Source organism: Rutilus rutilus (assembly GCF_951802725.1).
Source record: "Rutilus rutilus genome assembly, chromosome: 7".
NCBI lineage: Eukaryota > Metazoa > Chordata > Actinopteri > Cypriniformes > Leuciscidae > Rutilus > Rutilus rutilus.
The window spans coordinates 34,288,623-34,310,844 of record NC_140221.1 but is presented as its reverse complement, the minus strand read 5'-3'; the positions used below and the strand labels follow the sequence as shown (position 1 = coordinate 34,310,844).

Genomic DNA, 22,222 nt, shown 5'->3' with positions numbered 1-22,222 from the left:
AACAACATATTATTCCATAAATATGAATCCCTCAAAACATATTCGGAGACTCCCACAAATGCGCTTGTCCGAAAGAGGAAGTTATTCGCTGTCAAAATAAAAGGGCTGGCAAATGACATTGGTATGGGTATAGCTTGGTCTTATTTGTTTATTATTTAAAAGTTATTTAAAATATATAGATATTTGTGCACCTCGTAGTACGTACAATCGTTCGTTGAAGTATTTGTAAAACAGACCTCAAGATGCTAGCGTCGTAAACTGGCAGCGAGGTTCAACTGGAAACATGAAAACATGATACACCTGCCCTAAGCTCAAATCTAGAAAGATACTTGTAATGATAGCAACCCATCAGGTGATGCGTTTTTTAATTTACAATGCTTGATAATCTTTTTTCGGCATGGATGTGGTTTGGATCAAACCGGCCAGGATATTGTAGTGGAACATTTGTAATAGTCATATTAATTTTGTCGACTTGGCTCTGTGGTATTCACGCCAGTCTAAGTTTAGGACCAGGCGGGGAATTTCCTGGATTTTATGGTAAGCTGTACACGAATGTATAAGACTGTGATTTACATGGTAGGCGTTCAGTTCCTAATGTTTCTTGTTTATTGCAGACTTTATCTTCTACGCCTTCAGTAATGAGGAGTTGACCTCATTTCTCTACAACATCACCCTGCTGCTGTGGATCGGGCCCTGTCAGGAGAGAAGATGGGGCACTTTTGTCTTCCTAGCTCTCTCTTTTATCTCCACTGTGCTTCTTCCTCCTATTTATGGCCTCTTTCTCTTTGTTACCGGGGATGAAGCCAGCAGGGTTTGTGGATACTCAGCCACCCACCTTGCCCTGCTCACAGCTCAGTGTCGGCAGGTGAAGCAAAGAAGGGTCCTGCGCTTTGTTCCTGTCTGGTTCTTGCCTTGGTTCTTCTTGCTCCTCGACCTCTTTCTGCTTCCCAGTGCTCCAGGACTGCTGCATTTTTATGCCATTTGTCTGGGACTCAACTGTATCCTTTAAACCAGGTCTTCTCAACCCTTTTGACTTAAAGGCCCCCCAGATGTTTAAACCAATTTTCTCCCCAATATATGATATTTCCGATACAAGATATTTCCAGTGTTCTGCTGTATTTCATCATTTACTCACCCTTGTGTCATTTCAAACCTCTTTGCATGTCTGTTTGCAACACAAAAGAAGACATTTTGAAGAATGTTTATCACCAAGTTTTGGTTCCCATTGACTGTCACATTTTTTTTGTGGCAATACAGTTTAATTCCGTGGGAACCGAAACCAAAACTGTTGAGTAAATATATATAATAATTTTAATTTGAATAATTTGAAGGCTTCCTGGTTTAAATCTACTGTTACACTAATATGTTTTTGTGATATTTATTTATTGCCTTTATAAATTAATGCCCTTAATATATTATACAGACAATAATGAGTTTATTGAAATACTGGAGCAGATAGAGAGACTGGGTGCATGTTCCTGCTTGCCAAAATGGGCCTACATCCCTGTTACCTCTCGTCCACACCTGCCAGTTTACCACAACACCTCAATAAGGTTATTGCGAACTTTCTGCTAATATTTCCCATTTGTTTGTTTTTTCTGGTGGTTGTAGAGGAGAAACCCCTGATATGGTTGTAAAATGCTTTGGGTGTACAGTAGTACATTTGAAAGCGCTATAAAATGCCTCATTCATTCATTAAATCATGTCATGCAACTAGAATAACTAATAAGCTTTATTATTATTACTGTTATGAAATAGACCAGAGCCTTCAACCAGTAGATCCCAGTTGGAAGATCATTCGGCATGGCAGCATTCTGTGTCAGAGTGGCATCAGGAGCCTTTGTTGGCAACAGATTCACAGTTGTTAGAGGAGCAGATGCTGAGAGCAGGGATATTAGCATCACTCCACGATGCACCTGAAGGTGCAGCGGACAAAGTGGAAGTACCCAAGTCCTCAGTGTCCTCATTACGGTCAGTTCATAGTGTAAATTAGTGTTTCTTCACCTATAGTGATATCTTAAATGCTTACGTTCATGCTGTGCATCTAATCTCCTGTGCATTCAGGTTGCAACAGCTGGAGAAGATGGGCTTCCCCACAGAGAAAGCTGTTGTGGCTCTGGCCGCTACAGGGCAGTTGGATGGAGCGATCTCTCTGCTTATTGATGATCAGATTGGGGAGGAGACTGTGGTCATCTCTAAAGGGAAGAAGCCATCATCATCATCGTCATAGCTCAGAGATACTGCTTCAAATTGAAGCTGTCCTATAGCATCGCTCTAGTAGAATTCCATTACCTAAGGAAAGCATCGATCTTCAGGGTGAACTGTTACTTTGTATTTACTACTTCATGACTTTTTGGTGTGCAAGAAAAAAAATCCAGTGGATTATTGGTGGTTTGGAAAATGTGTTATTTATATGATGGTATTGGCAGCTTTTATGATGTAAACCCATACTCTCAAACTGTCCCAGTGGTTGAGACATGGACGTTCCAAGAAACCTCTCCACGGACATGGTGTCATTAAATACACATTATTAGATTGTCATGTGCATATGTTAGTATTTAAGCCCTATTTTAGTCAAGTTTTTTTGGCTACAGATTATTCTTTATTAAAATATTGTCAAACATTCAGGAAGTACTAAGTATTGATAAAAACGTGGATTGTCTTAAAAAAGAAACACAACAAAGTTTATTTAGTTTTTAACACCGATTGATAAGACTCTGGCACGCTGGCAAGACAAATTCACACAACGAGGCTAGAAATGAAAAAATACAGGTGACGTTACATGAATTGGTATACAGAATAAGGAAAACATCAATCGCTAATAATCATCTATAAATAATTAATACAACAATATTTATATAGGAATACAAAGACATGGAAAAGTATTGAGGAAGGAAACCAGTCCTATGCATGTGCATGTAACTGATGGAAAGACATGCATGAAACACAAAAACAGAATTCAAGTTATACGAGTAGTTTTCCCACTTCCCCTTGTGCTCCAGTTAGATCTTATTTAGGTTATGGACCTCTAGCTCACACAATTGCACATTTTTTTTATTTGATTTATTTTAGGGTTACTTAATAATTGTCCTGAACTAGAGGAGAATCCTAAAATTGAATTCAGAACCACTTAAACTCATGCTCTAACAAAAAGATTTTAAAAACATTGAAACAATTCGTTTTCACTAATTCAAATCTGGTTACAGCTTCAAAAGGGAGAGGAAATCCAAAGCCATTTTCTATTTCAACTAAATTGTCTATTAAAGTTTATACATGTTTATGTCCTTCAGTTGTCCTTTTTCTTAGAAGAACAAGGTGATTCTCTATCTACATAGTGCATTTAATCCAAGCAACAGAATATGAAATCAGTTTTTATCACTGGGGAAAGTGTGGTGTTTGGTTGAATAGCAGAATCGTTATGTGCATTTTCCTCATTACAGTACATTTGCTGAAGTTACTATGAGCTCCTAACAGCAGCTGGAAAGACTAATAATATGGTTTTATGCTCTCCTTAAAACGTTCTTCATCTCCATCATTTATGCCATCACGTTTTGTACCCTTCTTGCCCACAATTGTACAAGCACCAATACTGTTTCTCTATATCGTATTCTAAAACATGTTTCCTTTTTTCATGTGAATCGAGTATCAAACAATAGGTTGATAAATTCCTTCTGAGACTGATTGTGTTCATTATGTCATAAGAGTGACACAACATGAAGGCAAACCACAATAATTTGCCAGAGGAGAGGTGCTAGGAACCTGTGAAGTCCCATTAGAGGTGGTTAATTTATACAGCACCATATGGTCTTCCCTGAGGTGTCTCCCCCTTCTGGATTAACTGGAATACTCCAAGGCGGTTGGATCTGTAATATGTGCGGGACTTGTGTAGTTGTTGCCAGTTCAGCTGATTTACAGATAATGGAAACGATGGCTTCACTCTTTGGAATATGCAGACTACTTCCCTCGAACCTTGGTCTCAGCAGTGATTAAGGGAGAGTTGACCCGCAAAGATGACATTCTTGCCCTCTTAATCCGGTAGATGTCTGGAGATGGTGTGCCAAAGCCATCTCCTGACCCTAGATCTGGTTCTGTTGAAGGAAGAGAGAGTTAAGGCTGCTAAGTGCTAATCTGTTACTCAAAATACTTTGTAAAGTGGCTGGTGTCAGACAACTGATGAATAATAGTCCAATGATTCAGTTCATTCTTAGAGAAGTGGCATATGTCTGTTATCGAGTTCACGGATATACCATATTGAGATGAAGAAAGGTGGCAACAGGACTACAGACAGATAACCTAATTGTTACAATAATTTCAAGTCAACTGTTAGCGATAGTGAGGAAAACTTTAAAGGGTGCAAGCATATCTGATGTCCGAACAAATGACTGATTTTGTTTTCACTCCGAGATTCACAGAACAGTCTTAAACTCGCTCTCGAGTTAGCGGTCTGAATCAGATTTGCTCACTTCGAATAATTCAGAGGCACTACTGAGTTTACAATTGACTCCCTGTCTGAACCATGAGTATTTTATTTTATTTATTATTTTTATAAATGCCCAATTTAAACTGATCCAAAAATCATTACTGTGATGTGTACTTTAGGTTTGAGAAACTTAAATCAGAGTCCTGTTTTATATATATAAAAAAAGAAATAAATAAAACATTCTAATTTATTTAAATTCTCTCTCTCTCTCTCTCTCTCTATATATATATATATATACAGTGCTATGCATAAGTTTAGACACCCATGCTAAAGTTGACTAAAAAGAGGAATAAAAAATCATCTTTTGGAAACTGAACTTAATGCCTTAATTAAAAAAATTAGGAAAAATCCAACCTTTAAGGACACCAATTTTCTTTGTGAATGAATAATGTATCGTAAATAAATAAATGTTCTTCCTTAAAATACAGGGTGCATAAGTTTGGACACCCCTATGTTAAATTCCCATAGAGGCAGGCAGATTTTTATTTTTAAGTATTTTTTTTTTTTTTTTAGTATACTATGCATCCTGATAAAGTTCCCTTGGCCTTTGGAATTAAAATAGCCCCACATCATCACATAGCCTTCACCATACCTAGAGATTGGCATGGGGGTACTTTCCATAAGATCATCTCTCAATGCAAATCAAACTAGCTATTAGGCTAACTGAAATAAAACCATGCCAATCTCTAGGTATGGTGAAGGCTATGTGATGATGTGGGGCTATTTTAATTCCAAAGGCCAAGGGAACTTTATCAGGATGCATAGTATCCTGGATCCATGAAGTAACTGGCCTTTAAAAATAAAAATCTGCCTGCCTCAATGGGAATTTAACATAGGGGTGTCCAAACTTATGCACCCTGTATTTTAAGGAAGAACATTTATTTATTTACGATGCATTATTCATTCACAAAGAAAACTGGTGTCCTTAAAGGTTGGATTTTTCCTAATTTTTTAAATTAAGGCATTAAGTTCAGTTCCCAAAAGATGATTTTTTATTCCTCTTTTTATTCAACTTTAGTATGGGTGTCTAAACTTATGCATAGTACTGTATATATATATATATATATATATATATATATATAATGGAACTTACTGTGCTAAACAATAAGCAACTATAGTTGCTTAGCACAGTAAGTTCCATTATTAAGACTGAATCCATAAAACTATTTATGTTAGTAAAATTAATAAATGTATTCTAAAAGTAATTCTAATATACTTTTAAAATATATAATTGCATTTTTTTTAGCATAGTACATTACATTTCTAAGGTTGAATCAACTGTAAGGGTAATTTGTAAGATCAACACTACATATGTGGCACAAATATGATCATGATCACTAGAGTGACAGCATCAAATCAGAAATAGTTTATACTAAATACAACTAGAAAACACCCTGCTTTATATAAATTTAAATTAAGGAGTAATCATCTATATACTATAATAAACATCTTTTAATCAGAGCACAGAGCAGTGACAGTGAACAACAATCTTTGTAAAGCAATCCTTCATTTAACAAATTAACAAGAAGTTGTTTGGTTCCTAAATACTTCTATTTAGGAACCAATTTCAACCTAGTCATTTTTGAGTCTGAATCCCTTCAGTATTACGGTGTTTTGGTGGGTAATGATGGGTCTCCAATCACAGGGAGAAGTGGCCAAAGTGGTTAAAAATCTTTACTAGCAATTCAAAGGATGTTGGTTCAAACTTCAGGGGTGGTTCATGAACTGATGTTTTACTGCGGTTCCCATTATCACATTGCATGCTTGAGTGAGGCACTGAATCCGGGCTGTTGCACGGGTCTGTCTCCATAGTAAATGTACCGTAAGTCACTATGAATGGGAAAGCATCTACTAAATGCCTAGTGGTTGTGAAAAGCAACTTAATGAGAGGTATGGTAACTGGGAAATACTTCTGGAGTCTGGCCCTGGATGGAGTCTTTTTTTGGATTCATACAATCCTTCCTGTGAGCTGATCTTCTAACTGGCCAGGAGATGGCAGTAGATTGACTTGCTTAGACGAGGGGAGGCGGGCATTACCTGGCCAGATGATCGCCTCCAGCAGCTGCACCCTGCGAGCCAGCAGCTCTAAGTCAGCCTGCAAGTCTTGGAACTTCTTCAAATTAAAGTCCTATCAAAGATCAAAAATTTTGAAAGCATGGTGGGGTTTGGGCTCATGGATGGCAGGTGGAGTACTTGGCCCCTGTCCTCCACCACACTTTGCTCCTCGCTCACTTTCCAAAGGTGTTGTGGAGTAAAAGATGCACTGAAATCTCTGACCCCTTGTCCTAAGTCCTTTTAAAACAGACCTAAACCTACTTCTGGCCTTCTACTCACCATGGATACCGATCATAGTCTCGAGGATTAAAACCCTCTCGGCTAAGATCTTCAGGGCCTCGCGGATTTGGTGTATCCCATCCCCCTGTGGAGATAGATACAGCCGTCAAGGTATTGGGCACAAGCCAAACAAAAGCGCTCGCCAAGATGCAAAGTCATTCTGTTAATCAATTACATTAATCTCAATCCATTACCGTAGTTAGCGGGTTAAGTTCTCAGCTCCATTCACTACGAAACTCCAGTTAACTATACATCAGATTTAGCTATGTCTGTCTAATTTCATTCATTTCTTCTGTGGCCATGCCATAAGTCTTGACAAAAAGCATGCAGGGTTTTTTTTTCAGGCCAGGCCAAAGGCTCCTTAAAGCAAATCAAGACCAAATGTTCAATCATTTTAGATTTGAACATGCATTGCAGTACACTCAAGACTATGTTACTGAAAAAAACCAAGAGGTGAGCAGCTTTGTTAAAAACTAAAGAAACATTGGAGTCATCTGGACCATTTTTGTACTTGGTTGACTATATGCACACTTCTTTAGTCTTTAGTCTGCTCATCTCAAGGTAAAAGATGCTCTTACACCAAAGCCACTATTATTAGCTCACACTGACATATCTATCAAATACAATACTGGTGTCCAATCAGAGCCAGTAATTAATTTCAACATAATACATATACATTTGGCAGACGCTTTTATCCAAAGCGACTTACATTGCATTTCAAAATACACATTACATTCTTATCAGTTCTTGCTTTCCCAGGGAATTGAACCCATGACCTTGGTGTTGCAAGCGCCAACGCTCTACTGTTTGAGCTACAGTAAAGTAGCCATATAAAATATCTAATCTATCTAATTTCTGACCATTTTAAGTTAGTGTAATTAAGATTGGGTATCAATACAGATTTTCCAATTTAGTTCAAATGTGATTCACAAGCTCTCGGTTTGATATTTCAGTTATAATCTCCATTTCCTTATCCTATTCAGGAAATTCTCATTTTTATGATACTGTAAATTATACAGGCCAGTGTTTCAGACTGATTCAAAATGGCAACACTATTCATTTAAAGAACTAGCTCATTTGAGTAATTTGTTTCAGGAATATGCTTGTAATTCATTAAAAAGTAGAGTCTGTAGATTCTTATTGTGAATCAGGCCACACTAGCCACGTGGTACATTTTTTGATGAACTAAAAAAGACCTGTCTCATAAGAGTCATTCATTTTAGGAATCAGGCTACGCTTGTCTTGCTGTTTTTGATTCACTTAAAAGAATGGGTTAACTTTATTTATTTGTTCAAAGAGTCATGTGTTTGTTAATCTACACTGAAAGAGTTATGTTTTTCATGCAGCCTGCGAGGTCAATACAATAGAAAGATGTTTCTTTTTATTGCCTCATATACTGTGAACAACTCACATTAACAACTCAACTAAACAACTAAAATATTAATCGGAAAATCTATATTTTTTACCCAGCCCTACTTGGAATCAAAAAAGGTGAATATAAAAAAAAAACTGATCTAACAAACAAAAAGTTGTGCTATTTTACCAAAACATCTGCAGAAATACTTAGTAATGTGGCTTTGGTAGGCATTTCTTGAACAGTGTAAAGAACTGGTCACATAAGGTACATTCTACACCACAGTCCCAAGCTCAAGCACACGTTAGAAAAACAGTGTTAATGATGAAGTAAGGAAAGAGTTATGTGTGTAAGGCTTATGTAAAAGTTAGTGCCTAAGAGAGCAGGAGGTAGTTCATCTAGCCAAACAAAATAGCAAACAATATATAATATAATTTCTTGAAAAAATACCATATTCATTAAGAGATGCAAGTATGGCTATGGTCCAGAAACTTTCCCTATGGTATTATATGAGTGCTAGGCCTCAAAATGATAAATGTGAAGAGATTAATCTTCAAATAGTTGTATGGTCTTTGTACATTATGTATACATCTCTAAGGAGTCTACATACAGCATCTACAGGATTTAATCGAATTATCTGTCTTATGATTAATAACACACAAATGGCCCACATCTGGGATCGGCAGGCCATGCGGAAAACCATCCGTCAACATGTGAACTAAGAGGCTATAGCAAGCCTTTCACAATGGATTGAGTGTGATAGCGTAATGCAATTAAACAGAACGTTTGTTTGACTATTAATCGTTCAATGCTGCTAAACTCAAAATGGAATGTGGTTAGATGTAAGTTGAGTAGGCAAAAAGGAAGATCACAAGCAATGCAATGAGATGGGAACATGCAGCAATGCACTGTGGGATACTGAACGATAGCTGTATCGATCTACACGTCCATCCACACACCAAATCCCTGCAAATGCTAAAATGGAGCATATACACAACACACGTTTCTACTTTTTCTCTTATTTCTCCTCCTCCCGTGGTTTTGATCTAACAGTTTGGTTGCTAAACCCTGCTTAATCAATTTGCAATAGTGTACTTTACACACAAAGGTTATATCAATAATACAATATTTCCTCTTTGTCACGACAGCACAAGAAAGCAAAGATTGAACTTCTCTGTGTGTTGGGTATATGCCAGAGCTGGAAGCTAAGAGACTGGTGGCTGTGAAAGGCAGCCATGGAGACAGTAACGGAAAGGAGTCAGCTTTAGAGGACAGGGGAAACACTCAAGACAGCCCCAACCACCAACCAATCAAAATCAACAACATTAACAACATAATTGCACATTCTGAAGAGATTATGCCCTTGTATGCTAATCTGAGACCAGATCAGAAACCCCTAAACCCCCTTTAGACAGTAAGAAGCCAAAAAACTTGTCTCAAATCAGTCATAAAGGGCAACCTCTTGTTCAAAAACACATGGAAACTATATCAGTGCACACAAAATGTGCTAACAGTGAGTACTGTCAGTAAGCAATGAACAGCATTTGTGGAGCAAATCCTTTCAGTGGAGTTTTCATTCATTTGTAATTTTGCTTATATTTCTGATAATTTTCCATAAATTTTGGATGAGAAAGTCAATCTGCCCTAATTTTTCATGATGAAAATTACACTGATGGATTTAATGTGACTGCTGATGTTAAAACACAGATGAACGGGCAGGATGAGCAATGAAAAACCTAAAACCAGGAACGACAAAAACGTCACGGCAAATGTCAAAATCTCTTACGTTCAAATCGCTCTAGAACATTGAAAAGCAGGCATAAGGAAAGAGATTATTTCCGCATTAAAATCAGTGCATTTAAACAGCTCTTAAGTGCATGACTGACATATTCCCTGCATTCATGAACTCAGGGACTGATCATTTATCTCCTTCCTGTAAAGGTTGAGCATAAGTGGGAGTGAGTGTGTGTCAAACAGGACTCCTGATGGGCTTGTCTTACCGGAAGACCTTTCTCCCCTGGCTCTCCTTTAAGGCCTTGCTCTCCCTAGGAAGAAAAAGCGTGAATAATGATCTCAGTTTCAGCCTGTTTCTCACACAAAGTTACTGTACGACTTCAGAAGACTTGTTACAAGTTGAATGGACTACTCTTATAGTGCTGTCTTTGTGCTTTCTTGTCTTTTTTCGATAAGGTAGGAGGTAGGCATCTTACCGGCTCTCCTTTAAACCCTCTCTCTCCTGGATATCCAAGAGGTCCCTGTGGAGTTACATTAAGAGTAAGAAATGCACAGAAAATACAGAAAGTGTTGCACTGTGGGGAGGTTTAAGCTTGTGCACTCACTCTTTCGCCTCGTTCGCCCTTTGGACCCACCGGGCCTTGCAAACCAGGAGCTCCCGACTTTCCCTGATTACATGTGAAAAAGATGACACATGAAAAAGTACACACACTCACATAAGGGTTATTTCCTTATCAGCCATAAACGTACAGTTTGTCCCATAGGGCCTGGTGGTCCGGAGGGTCCTATTGGTCCTGGAGGACCTACAAAAGACAGAATTAACAATTTTGTTATATATATTTGTCCAAGGCATTTGCCTGATTGCTGGGTATATTCGGTGACCGTTGATAGCCGGCTGCTTTCAAAAGCTCCAGTGTGTATCTGTGTAAGCGTTCTGTGAAGAGCATCAAAGGTTTCTATTTACAATGTGGTTTTGAAGTGTTAGTCACTGAGACAATCACTGGCATAAATGCAATGGCCATCAATCAGAGGTGTTTAAGTTAGTTAGAATCCGGATTTTTCACTTGATCTCTTTATAAACAATGTTTGCTAATAAACATTTGAAGGCTACATGCTGTTTAAATGTATCATTTACCTTAAAAAAAATAAAATAGTAAAATAGTCCCAACAGTTTTTCTATGGTCCCAAAATTGGTCACAAGAACCGTGAAATTTTACTGGTATTTGTATACCCAATACCCTATTACATTTGGGTCCAAACATACCCTCATAACACAGGTGGATACTACTAGGGCAAACAGTCTTTTAACATAAAACAAGGACAACTGATAATTAAGAGTAGCTCAATGAAATAGTCTGAAGTAGAAATTATTATGGATCTATGACGGTCTAAAATGATGTAGGAACTTCAAAGTAAACGTATTATTTGCAGTATTTGAAAATTAAAGGCTTTTCTATAACCTCATCTGGTAAAATAAAAAATTCAGACAAGCAAAAAGCCTGATGTCGGACTGCAGCCATTACATTAGCTATAAATTCAGTGACATCATAACTCTTCTAATCATAACCTGCAGAATGGTTGATTGCTTCTATACCTGCTGAGTTGCCACAAAAATAGTAATATTTATGTTAAAGATGTGCATGTACATTCTCGTGAATCAGATGTTACGTGCGCTAAAGGTAGAGTAGAGTGAAATTCATAGTTTTTAATCACATTGAAACAATATGTAATTTAAGACAGGCCACAAATAATAAGGAAACTTTTGAGTTTACTGACATTTTTGTTGTCTTATGTTTTCAATATCCTGTTTGCAGTGTGTGGAAAAGTAAAATATGTCAAGACTTAATGGCTGCAGTTTTAAAGTGAAGTAACAAGTTGGCAAGTTGGCAAATCTCATGATGGTAAACTGGGATACAAACACAAATTCCTCCTGCACAATGAAATTAAGGTTGATTCACTATAAAATATGTATTATAAAATTGTATTTTTTGGTAGTGATTATTTCTATTAACAAAAGGACTTAAATATCTTAAATTACATTCTCATTATCACATTCAGTGTGAATGTGGCCTAAATCATTTGATTGTTTTCAAATCAGGCTTTCAAAAGCTTAGTTTAACCTTAGTAATCATCCATGGAATAAATGTCCAATAGTGAAAAATACTGTAAACAAGAAATAAATAATAAAGATTCACTGACCGGTGGGTCCAGGTGGACCTGGTGGTCCATGTGGAGGGGTCACTCGGAGGTCGGGAAAGTTGTTATGTAGGAGACTATCTTTTTTCAGGCCTGTAACAATATATAAAATATCTCTCAGTCAGAGTGACAGTGATCTGATGAAGAGCGTCATTAAGGCTACTTGCCTGTAGATGGCGATGTTTAAACAAGAATAAACAGTGATTTAATTTGTAGCAGGTTCAGGTTGGCGCACCATAAATTGAAAAATTGTTGATGTGCTGGCTTTTTATTTTCTGCCATGAAAAGTGAATCAAATCACACAAAAAATGACATAAAATTACAAGCCAGTGGTTTTATTTTATTTTATCACAGCCAAATGGTTTTCTTTGTCTCTTTCTCTTGTGTGGGCTTTATTTTCCCCTTCATTAATTACCCCTCTGCCTACAACCCTGACATTTAGAGCAGACATTTTATACATTTATAAAATAAAGCAATAAAAATACATGCTCAATAATGTCTTGCTGAATTTATGTATTTCCATTACTTTTTTAAATATTAATACTTTTCTCTGTTTTTATTTTCTTGTCACTGCTTTTGTTGTTGTGCATCACAATCATGCAAATGAATTGTGATGTCCCAGCAGAACTCCTGTCTGTCTGTCTGTCTGTCTGTCTGTCTGTCTGTGTCTCTCTCTCTCTCTCTCTCAGCAGGTGAGTTTTCTGCTGTAGTCTCGGTGGCTGCAGGGCATCCCTGTGCCCAGACCCAGACAGGAAACTCCAATAAAGACAGTGTTTTTCTATGGAAGCCCCTTGCAGACCCTTTAATTGTCCTGATTACTTTGAAGGTGGATTCATGGGAATAACAGCCTTAACTGAGTTATAAAGTTCTAAGGCCCCTAAATTTATAATTCTCAAACTTTATGAGGTCTGGGCAGGCCTGTGTCTCCTTCAACAGAGAGCAGATATAAAACTGAGCTGAGGTGAAGAGTCATTCCGCTACACGAACCAGTCCTCTTCGAGAGTGACGAAACGCACACTAAAATATTATTGCTTCTATTCTAAAACAACTCCCTCGTGCTTAGAGTTTAACTGTGTGTAAGTCTAAAGAGAGCACACATACACACACTTCTCCTGCTCTACCCTGCTGTTTTGGCCGTGCACATCTGGAAGTGGTTGAGTGACATCAGCAGCAGCAGACAGACAGGTCTTTTTCCCAGCATGTGACTGTTGAGTCTAGCCTGCATTACCCCCTGAAATCAACGGTGGGGAAGGAAAAGAGGGGCAATGAGAGAAGAGATGCCCATAAGTTAGACTAATTCCTCAATCCATTCCTCTTTCTGTTCATCCTTCTTTTGGACTCATTTGAAGCTTCCCATTCACTCTGTTGTCGCACAATCAGGAAGTATCAGTGTAAGAACGAGATGAATTTGACTTGACTGTCCAATGACTGGCTACTAATGACTTGCAGAACTGGCCTGCGCTCACAACTGAACCTGCTCCACATTTAGAGCAACTGACTACAGCATCTGTGTGGGTGCGTCTGTCCACATACATCCATCTGGTTCTGCACTACAGCAATTTCCCTCACAACTCGATTCTAAAGGTGTGAAAAATCTGAAGAGCCACATGGGAGAGCGCAGCATACACAGTTTCAGAGAGACAGACAGAGAGAGAGAAAGAAAGGGGGGGGGGGGTGAGGGGTCCAAAAACAGCAAATGTAGGCAACTGTAACAGCTTTCTAGGATACTTGATTCTGATTGGTCAGTTGTGGCGTACTGCGATCAAATATTTTCGTATAATGACCACAAAACTGTAGAACTGACTGCCTGTCCAGGGAAATGATTTCCTTCATAGCTGTGCTAGTTTTATGCCTCTCGTATCACACCATGGTCTGTTTCTTCTAACATAATAAAATAAGCTTTTATATATATATATATATATATATATTTTTTTTTTTTGGATAAGCAGCCGTACACTAACATTCAAAAGTTTGTTTTTGAAAGAAGTCCTTATGCTCACAAAGGATGCATTTATCTGATCAAAAAATACAGGAAAACCAGTAATATTGTGAAATATTATTACAATTAAAAAGAACTGTTTACTATTTTTAGACATTTTATTTTACCATGACACTGAAGATGGTATAAAAAATTCTGATTTGCCACATTTTCTGCATCATTCCTCCAGGCTTCAGTGTCACATGATCCTTCAGAAATCATTCTAATATTCTGATTTGCTGCTCAAGAAACATTTCTTATTATTGTCAATGATAAACAGTTCATATTTTTGCGCAAACCGTGATACTTTTTCACGATTCTTTGATGAATAAAAGTTCAAAAGAACAGCATTTATTTGAAATGGATAAAATAGAAATAGAAATCTTTTGTAATATTATAAATGTCTTTACTGTCACTTATGATCAATTTAATGCAGTATTAATTCAAAATAATCAGTATTATTTTAATTTATGTTTTAATCATACTAACCCCAAAATTTTAACGATAGTATACTAAGTGTGGAAAAGTACAATCAGCCAGTCATTATTGCGAATGAAACCCCCTAGTCTGATAAAAGACCACTTTACTTTACATCAAGGTCCGTATCAACCTTGTTTTTTGGGGTTTTCTTTTGTGATAGTGACTGGATGACAGCCCCTTAAATAATTAGCACTCATACCAGCATCTTGTTCAGATGGTGGGCCAGGGGGCCCGGGAGGGCCGGGTGGCCCAGGGAGGCCCGTCTCTCCTGGGAGGCCTGGTGGTCCCTGTGGACCTGAGGAGAAAGCAAAAAAAGAAAAAAACTCTAACACACACACATTTCAAACCATCTTTCCCCTGAATAGTCAATTATAAGGCACTGTTGTCCCGTTTGAAAAAAAAAAAAAGATAACAGGAAATAGGAGAACGTATAGAGTGTTTTTGCAAACTATATGATAAAAGAATTCTAAGGAAGTTATGGGATGCTTAGCGTCCTAAAGGGAAGTAGAGGAAGTGAAAGGGCGCAGATTGAGGTAGAATGAAGTATTTAGTTTCGATACATGGCTGCTCTTGAAAACAGGTTAATAAGAGGGGCAGGAGAGCGGTGTGTATTTGTGTGTGACTGTGTGTGTGGGCTGTAATTAACAGGAGGGGGTTCATAATGGTCATGTGCTGGGCTCTAACAGGGAGAGCTGGGAAAACTCAAATAAACACTGCTAAATGCCGGAGCATATTAGCGACTCTGGTGTGTAATAAATTAAAACCTGGCTGGTGACTGCGCTGATTCATACAGCTCTCTTTCTGGATGTGTGTGTGTGCATCTACACAATATCCCTCCAGCTGGTTCCTTATTGCCTGTTAGTTTTGATTAAGCAGGGAAAAATAAAGGAAAGAAAAGCTACATATCACGGCTGGTGTGCGAGAGTATGCGATTGCAGAACAAGTTTTTCATCAGCCTTTCTTTGTTTATTTTCTCCGTTCCTGTCCCGTCTTTTCCTTTCCTCTCCTCTTCTGTCCTCCATACTCACCTCTGACATCCCTGCATCCTTATCACCCCATTTCTCACCAGTCTCTCCTTTAGGTGTTTTAAAGGTGATGCAATGCAAAAAATAATGTTTACTTGTTCAAAGTTATTTGAAAAGCGGTTAGATGAGATGTAGGATACAATTCCTTTAATATGAGGGGCAAATTCACTAAACAATTGTGTCATTTTTGCACATGGTATTGCAGTTTCTTATTAGTCACTAACCACACACAATCCAGCTTAACCAGGCGCTAAATGTACTGAAATAGCACTGCACCTTAAAGGAATAGTTCACTTAAAAATGAACATTCTGTCATCATTTACTCACTCACCCTCAAATTGTTGATAAAATTACTATGGAAGTCAATGGGGTCTATCAACTATCTGGTAACCGACATACTTCAAAATATCTTCCTTTGTATTCAGCAGAAGAAAGAAATTCATACAGGTATGAAACAACTTGAGGGTGAGTGAGTAAATGATGACAGAATTAGAAGTGAACTATTCCTTTAAGTACTGTCAATCTTTTCTCTGTAAACATGCCTTCTTTCTATGTAAATTAGGCATGTAAATTGGGCTTATTATTATCTCTGTTGCCTGATTTGCATTATACCTTTAGAGAATGGCTCGATAAAACATTGTAGACAGCATGTGTAAATAAACAGCCTTAACAGTGGACAAAATTCATTCTTAGACAGTGTCACAGCACAGGTCACATGTGGAGTCTGCTGCCTAGTGGAATCCTAATTGAGTGAATAACAGGTCATTGTGTGTATGTAAGAGCATTCCTGTTTCCAGGAATTTTGTGGACCGGTATTCTGCTGAGTCAAGATTAAAGAGTAAACCATCACAAAGACTCTCAGAGCAATAGCCAAATTACTTTCATCACTGAATTTGCCATTTCCAGTAGCGTCCTTCACCTACAAAAAAGTACTATAGCACTATGGCATAAGTCGTGATTCTTTTGGAATGAATGACAACGAATATTGTAATCATTTAGTACCATGGTGGTATATATCAAAGTACCATGTTTCTTTCAGACCAGCACTTTAAAATGTATCATTTATATGATATATATATATTATATATGATATTTATATGATTATACAATTTAAATGAATATAAATTATAATAATATAATTTATATTAATATAATTTTCCCCCCAAAATTTTTACAATCACCTTTTTAGATTAACTAGTTTATTTTAAGAGTCCTGTGGAATGATAAATGAATTTTCAAAATTACAAATAATCAAAAATCCAAGTAAGTCCATGCAGTCTCTCAATTAATATGAGGTCATAAACTGCATTCAAAATGCAATTGGAAGTAGTTTTAGAAGAAGTATAGCTTGTCACACTGCAGGATGTCAACTACCATAAAGTATGTCATGTCACCTACCCATATACCTTGACGTTATTTTCCTCTAGATTTGTCTTGCTTTATTTAAACATACCTCTCTTGAGAGAATTCAGCAATCAGATACAGTTCATTGTGCATGACATGAAGGCGTAAAGAAAAAGGCAAATCCAAGAAAAACCATGCAATGGCAAACATATGGAAGAAATAAGAAGCAAGTATTGTATACATATCTCATGTTCACTTTAGATTGGATTCACATGGCTGAGGAGCCCCTCCATGGGACCTAGGGTCATTTAAAGCCCCTTCAAGTCAGTCATGGCTGGGTTAAAAGACCCTTCATACCTGTGGCCATGTTTCAAATATTATAACAGTACTGAAGTCTTGGGGTAAGCGATACATATGTTAGTTGATGTGTGTGTGTGTGTGTGTGTGTGTGTGTGTGTGTGTGTGTGTGTGTGTGTGTGTGTGTGTGTGTGTATTTTTTAGGCAAACCCCAGCACAGCACTACATGCTGTGAACAAAAAAGGATTTTTTACAATGTGGTCCAAGCACAAATATTTTGGCAAGTGGACTTGGGGCTCAATGCTGACTCGTCAATGTCTTCATATAGTGCCTCTTACGGCAGAAAAGTCAGCATGATGAGAAACCACATTCTTGCCAGTCATAGGTCAACAGAACTCCACAAGAAAATGAGGCTCTGTTATAAATGGATACAATTATAAAAAAAAAGCTTTTGGGATTCTTTTGAATGTGCCATTTCTGAGGAACTTAATTGATCTGTACATGAGACAATAACATGAGATGTGTTAATAGGACGTAGCTATTCTACAACGTTTGTCTCGAGTCACAGAGTGATTTCTGTGATCTCAAAATCCTGTGATAGTGTTGTGGGCTTGATTTGTTTAAAGTACCTAGAGGACCAGCTGTTCCTTTAGACCCTGGAGCCCCAGATGGACCTCTGCTACCCGCCTCTCCTTTGGGTCCTGGCAGACCTCGATACCCTTGTTTACCTACAGGTACAGAGAACATGTGTAATGTGTAAGGTCTACAGAGGCATCAAAGGTCAAAGATAGCGACCAAATATGTATGATTATGTCTGATCAGTCATGTCGTTCCAAACAAACCTGTATGTCTTTATTTCTTCTGCAGAACACAAAACAAGATATTTGGAAGTATTTTAACTGTTTATGTTCACAATGAAAGCCAAACAACATTGGAGTACACTGACTTTCATTGTATGGACAAAAAACCTGAGATTTTTTTAAATTTATATTATTTATATTTGGTGGGTTCCACAGAAGAAAGAAAGTCATAGAGGTTTGAAACGACATTAGATTGAGTAAAGGGTGAAATAATCTTCGTTTTCATTATTCCCCGTCTCTGATGACTCTGTCTCTTTAAGAAGGTCTCCATCATCTCCTGTTGAATGCATGTTTTGATCATGGTAAACCTTTTAGAAAGATTTTGCCCAGTCCTTACAAACTGAATGAACGAATCAAGGTTGTGCAGCAGACCTCTATTGTGAGTTTGCAGAAGTGTGTATGTGTGTTTGAGTGTGTATTTTAGATCGAACTGAATAGTGAAAAGACATAAAACAACTGACCGTCTTTACCAGGTAAGCCATCCTGGCCTTTCTCGCCCTGTGGACCTGGGACAAACACACACAAATGTACAGTTAAACAGAAAGTATAAGGATTCTCCAGATCTTAAAGCAAACTCTGCTCTAGTCTGTAAAAAAGTCAATCTTTTACACTAAAGTATCTTTCAGGCCTGTCATTGGAACAGTCCCACAGCCAGATAAAAATCAGTGGATCAGTAAAGTGCCTGTTGGCAGACACAGCCTAAATAACACTGAGCTCATCATGTGAGATCATCATCTGTGACATCACTGCAGAGACAGGATTCCCTAAAGGAATAATTTATGAACTGATACATTAATTTGTTTACACAATCACTCATGTTATTCTCCCCCTGAAAGATTTTATGATAAAATAAAATTTCCTCATGTTTCTCTCCCACCAAGCATCTGGCCATGAACACATCCCCACCATTTCTTTTGCATGGCGAATGTTTTTAAGAGTAACGTAAATCAAACAGCCTGTTTTGGTTTTGTGTTACAAAAACTGTCCCTTTTGAACAGGACCACAAAAGCTTTGTAGTTTAGATTTAAATCAGCAACCAGGCAAGGAGAAAAAGGAGATGGACATTTGAACCTCTTTGCCTTTCTCTTCTGGGATATCTTATGATAGACAACCCCATTGGACATGGAAAAAGTCCCACATAGATTTACATTCAGCATCCCTGAAATCCTGACTGAGGCGCAGGAGAGTGGGGTACGGCTTTACGCTCTGCTAATGTCTTGATCAAACTAACTGCTTGCCAATGTCTGCTCACTTGAAAACAAGCTGGACGAGCTAAGAGCCAGGAATACATCAGCAGGAAACCAGGGACCGCTGTACCTTCATTTTCACTAAAAGCTGGCAATCTAAAACACACTGCTCTGGCACTGCACCACAACTTAATTTACACCGCCACTGTAAAATAAATGATATTTAGGTGTTTATAGATTTATTTATGTCTTTTAAGTTGTAAGTTGTAAAGTATAAATTGAATGAGATAAAATAAAAGATTTCAAGTATTACAATTAGGTAGAGTTCTCAACGGGTCGGGTCGGCCCGACAAACCCGACGGGACCCGCGGGTTCGGGCCGGGTTCGGGTCGAAAATATAATCAAATGACTCGGGTCGGGTCGGACCTCGGGCTTAATCTTTTCCAGTCAGTGAAAAAAAAAAAAAACATTTATTAATCATCGCTGCTGTTCACCGTAAAGAAAGTCTGGCTGCTGCGTGCAAGCGCATCACGGAGAGGGGCGGGGGCAGACCTGACGCCGCTGCGTGAACGCCTTTAGCCTGGAGAAGAAGATGGAGTTGGTGAAAAGTAAACTTGCCTCAGGTGAATTCACCGTCGCTACAACAGCCTATTTATATATTTAAAGTTTATTGTTTCAGTTGTTTGTATTGTTAAAAGGCGTGAACATTAAAGGTTGATTTGAATTTCCGTCTGCTGGTCATGATAATACGTGTATGAGAAAAAAAAAAATCCGACGCGGCGTCGGGCCGCGGGCCGGGTTCGGGCAGATAATTCATTTTGATGTGTCGGGTTACATCGGGTCCGGGCTTTAAAAGCCACGGGCCGGGTCGGGTCGGGTTGTTATTTTCAGGCCCATTGAGAACTCTACAATTAGGCATCTTCTGAAACACAGGCGAAAAAGAAGCAGAAACAAGCGATAGCATATGTATCAGATGCATATGTAAAATATTGCAGTCATCAACATTAAACAGCATATAAATCAAAACTGCCTAAGAATTAAATGTCGACCCAGTGAGAGCTATAGAAGCTTTGGGGGTGTTGATGGACTCGATATACTCCATCTATGTTTTCATCTATCATCGTTCTGAGTCAGATCCAGACGTAGGTTTTGACAAAAGTGTGATTTTCGCAGTTTTTTGCTCAAAACTGTGCTTTTTTTAATGAAACTTACCTACATTCAAGTGCTGATAAAAAAAAGTAATGTAAAGTTAAATCAAACTTTTTTTTGTTTGTTTGTTCAAAAGCAGAAGGTCCGTGCTTTCTTTTGAAATATTGCATGTTCATATATATAACTAAAACAAAAAAACACTGGCAGGGAAAGAGTTAATAACAAGTTTGATAACTTTCTTTCAAATAACAAAGAATCTTGAACATTTAAATACAATACATATAAAATATATAAAAACAAAGTAAACAAACGCAAATGCAAATGCAAGAGAAAAGAACAATAAAGAACAATAATAGAGATTTTTCAACCAATATCTAGGTATCTTTTCTGGACTGGCATGTTTTAGTTCAAAGTAAAAATGTTAAAGCAGAACTTGGTAACTTTTTTAACTTAATAAAACTGTCTAGAAATTATTTGGATGGTTAAACAACCTGTTCTGGTGATATTGGTGACTTTCCCCGCTCCCCCCAGCGTTCACAGGCGGAAAACCAACCTTGCAACTTGGGGACTACCGTCCCGGCAGCGATATTTTTTTTCACAGGATGACTACCCTAATGAATATTCATGAGTCTTCCCCTACCATCCTGGGAAAAAAAATATCGCGTCCCAGCAAGATAGAAATTGGAAGTCTCGTGAGAAGCGAGAACGAAAACGAGAACGAGCGCGAAACAAGAATTGCTTTACGGCAATTCGACATAAACACACACGCATGTATGATGTATTACCCATAGATATCATATATAAAGGCTAGATGTCTCGTGCGCACTGCTGGCCAATGGAGGTCGACGTCCGCACGTGGCGGCCATCTTGCGACAGTGTACTCACTCACTACTTCAATGGTGCATGTACTTTTAAATAACCATAACTTGCTCATTTTTCTACCGATTTTCAAACGGTTTGGTTTGTTATAAACGTCAGAGATGTAGTTATGACACTGCATACATACACTGCATACATATGAAAAATTATAACATACATTTTCAAGCATTCGGAATTATAGCCACGTTAATAACGTTTGTAAGAAACCAAACCGTTTGTAAATCCGTCAAGATTTCAGCGAGATAAGAGGATTTGTGTGCGTGCTGATCATTCACCTTAATGCACAGAGCACTGTCACAAGATGGCCGAACGATGATGCCGGAAGTGACTGCGCCATAAGACATCTAGCGTTTATATATGATATCTATGGTATTACCCACCTCGGTAGACATAGCTCCAAACGATACAGTTGGTTTGCTCCGATCATAACAAACGCACATGAGCAGCGGTAGAGAGGGGGAGGAGGCCGCCGCAAGTGAGTTTTTTACGACTGTTGTGAAATATACGCCCCACAGCTGTAGGGGGAGCTCGTGGGGAAAACATGCGACAACAAAAGGGAAAATCAGCGAAGAAGTGACTAGAGTTCGCTAGAGTTGCCGAGTTCTGCTTTAAATAAAATGTAAAAATGTACGTGTCCACAAATGTTTGAAAATAAATATGAAGTATTTGGTGTTCTTTGACAATAAGTGTCACGTACTGTGAATTCGCATTTTCATTCAGCCTGTTATGCAGAATATACACAGTTTTACTAATGTGCATTCTAAAAATTGAAACAATTTGGATACCTAGGACAATTCACACTTCAGTATTTTGAAATGCCCACTACTGTGCATGTTGCAATTTCCGATTTCATGCAAATGTCTAATTTACATCCACTTTTTCAATTTCAGATGGGCTAAAACAATAATTGTGCATTTTAGTGACG

The 22,222-nt window shown here is 38.0% G+C and overlaps 2 protein-coding genes across 6 annotated transcripts in view; one reads left to right on the top strand and one right to left on the bottom strand.

Annotated features, from left to right (window-relative positions):
* Nucleotides 1–93: 93 nt before the first annotated feature.
* Nucleotides 94–3,285, top strand: rhbdd3 (rhomboid domain containing 3). Its single transcript, XM_084414385.1, has 5 exons — nt 94–537; nt 615–998; nt 1,424–1,553; nt 1,759–1,971; nt 2,065–3,285. Exons 1-5 carry the CDS (start codon nt 375–377, stop codon nt 2,228–2,230), a joined length of 1,056 nt encoding a protein of 351 aa, XP_084270511.1. The 5' UTR covers nt 94–374; the 3' UTR covers nt 2,231–3,285.
* emid1 (EMI domain containing 1) overlaps nt 2,658–22,222 on the bottom strand; it is a 72,987-nt gene continuing 53,422 nt past the window's right edge. Inside the window, exons 7-17 of one of the 5 annotated variants that reach the window (XR_014627964.1) lie at nt 18,544–18,588; nt 17,852–17,950; nt 14,756–14,851; nt 12,102–12,191; nt 10,653–10,705; nt 10,508–10,570; nt 10,379–10,423; nt 10,169–10,213; nt 6,815–6,899; nt 6,518–6,608; nt 3,292–4,088 (exon numbers count right to left, since the gene is read on the bottom strand). Coding sequence is in view for 4 of the 5 variants with exons in the window: in XM_084414381.1 (XP_084270507.1) it covers nt 3,955–4,088; nt 6,815–6,899; nt 9,955–9,966; nt 10,169–10,213; nt 10,379–10,423; nt 10,508–10,570; nt 10,653–10,705; nt 12,102–12,191; nt 14,756–14,851; nt 17,852–17,950; nt 18,544–18,588 (767 nt within the window). In the remaining variant the exon portion in view is untranslated. Of the gene's footprint in view, nt 4,089–6,517; nt 6,609–6,814; nt 6,900–9,954; nt 9,967–10,168; nt 10,214–10,378; nt 10,424–10,507; nt 10,571–10,652; nt 10,706–12,101; nt 12,192–14,755; nt 14,852–17,851; nt 17,951–18,543; nt 18,589–22,222 lie in introns of those variants that run through there. The other 4 variants (XM_084414381.1, XM_084414384.1, XM_084414382.1 and 1 more) reach the window with 4 other exon arrangements.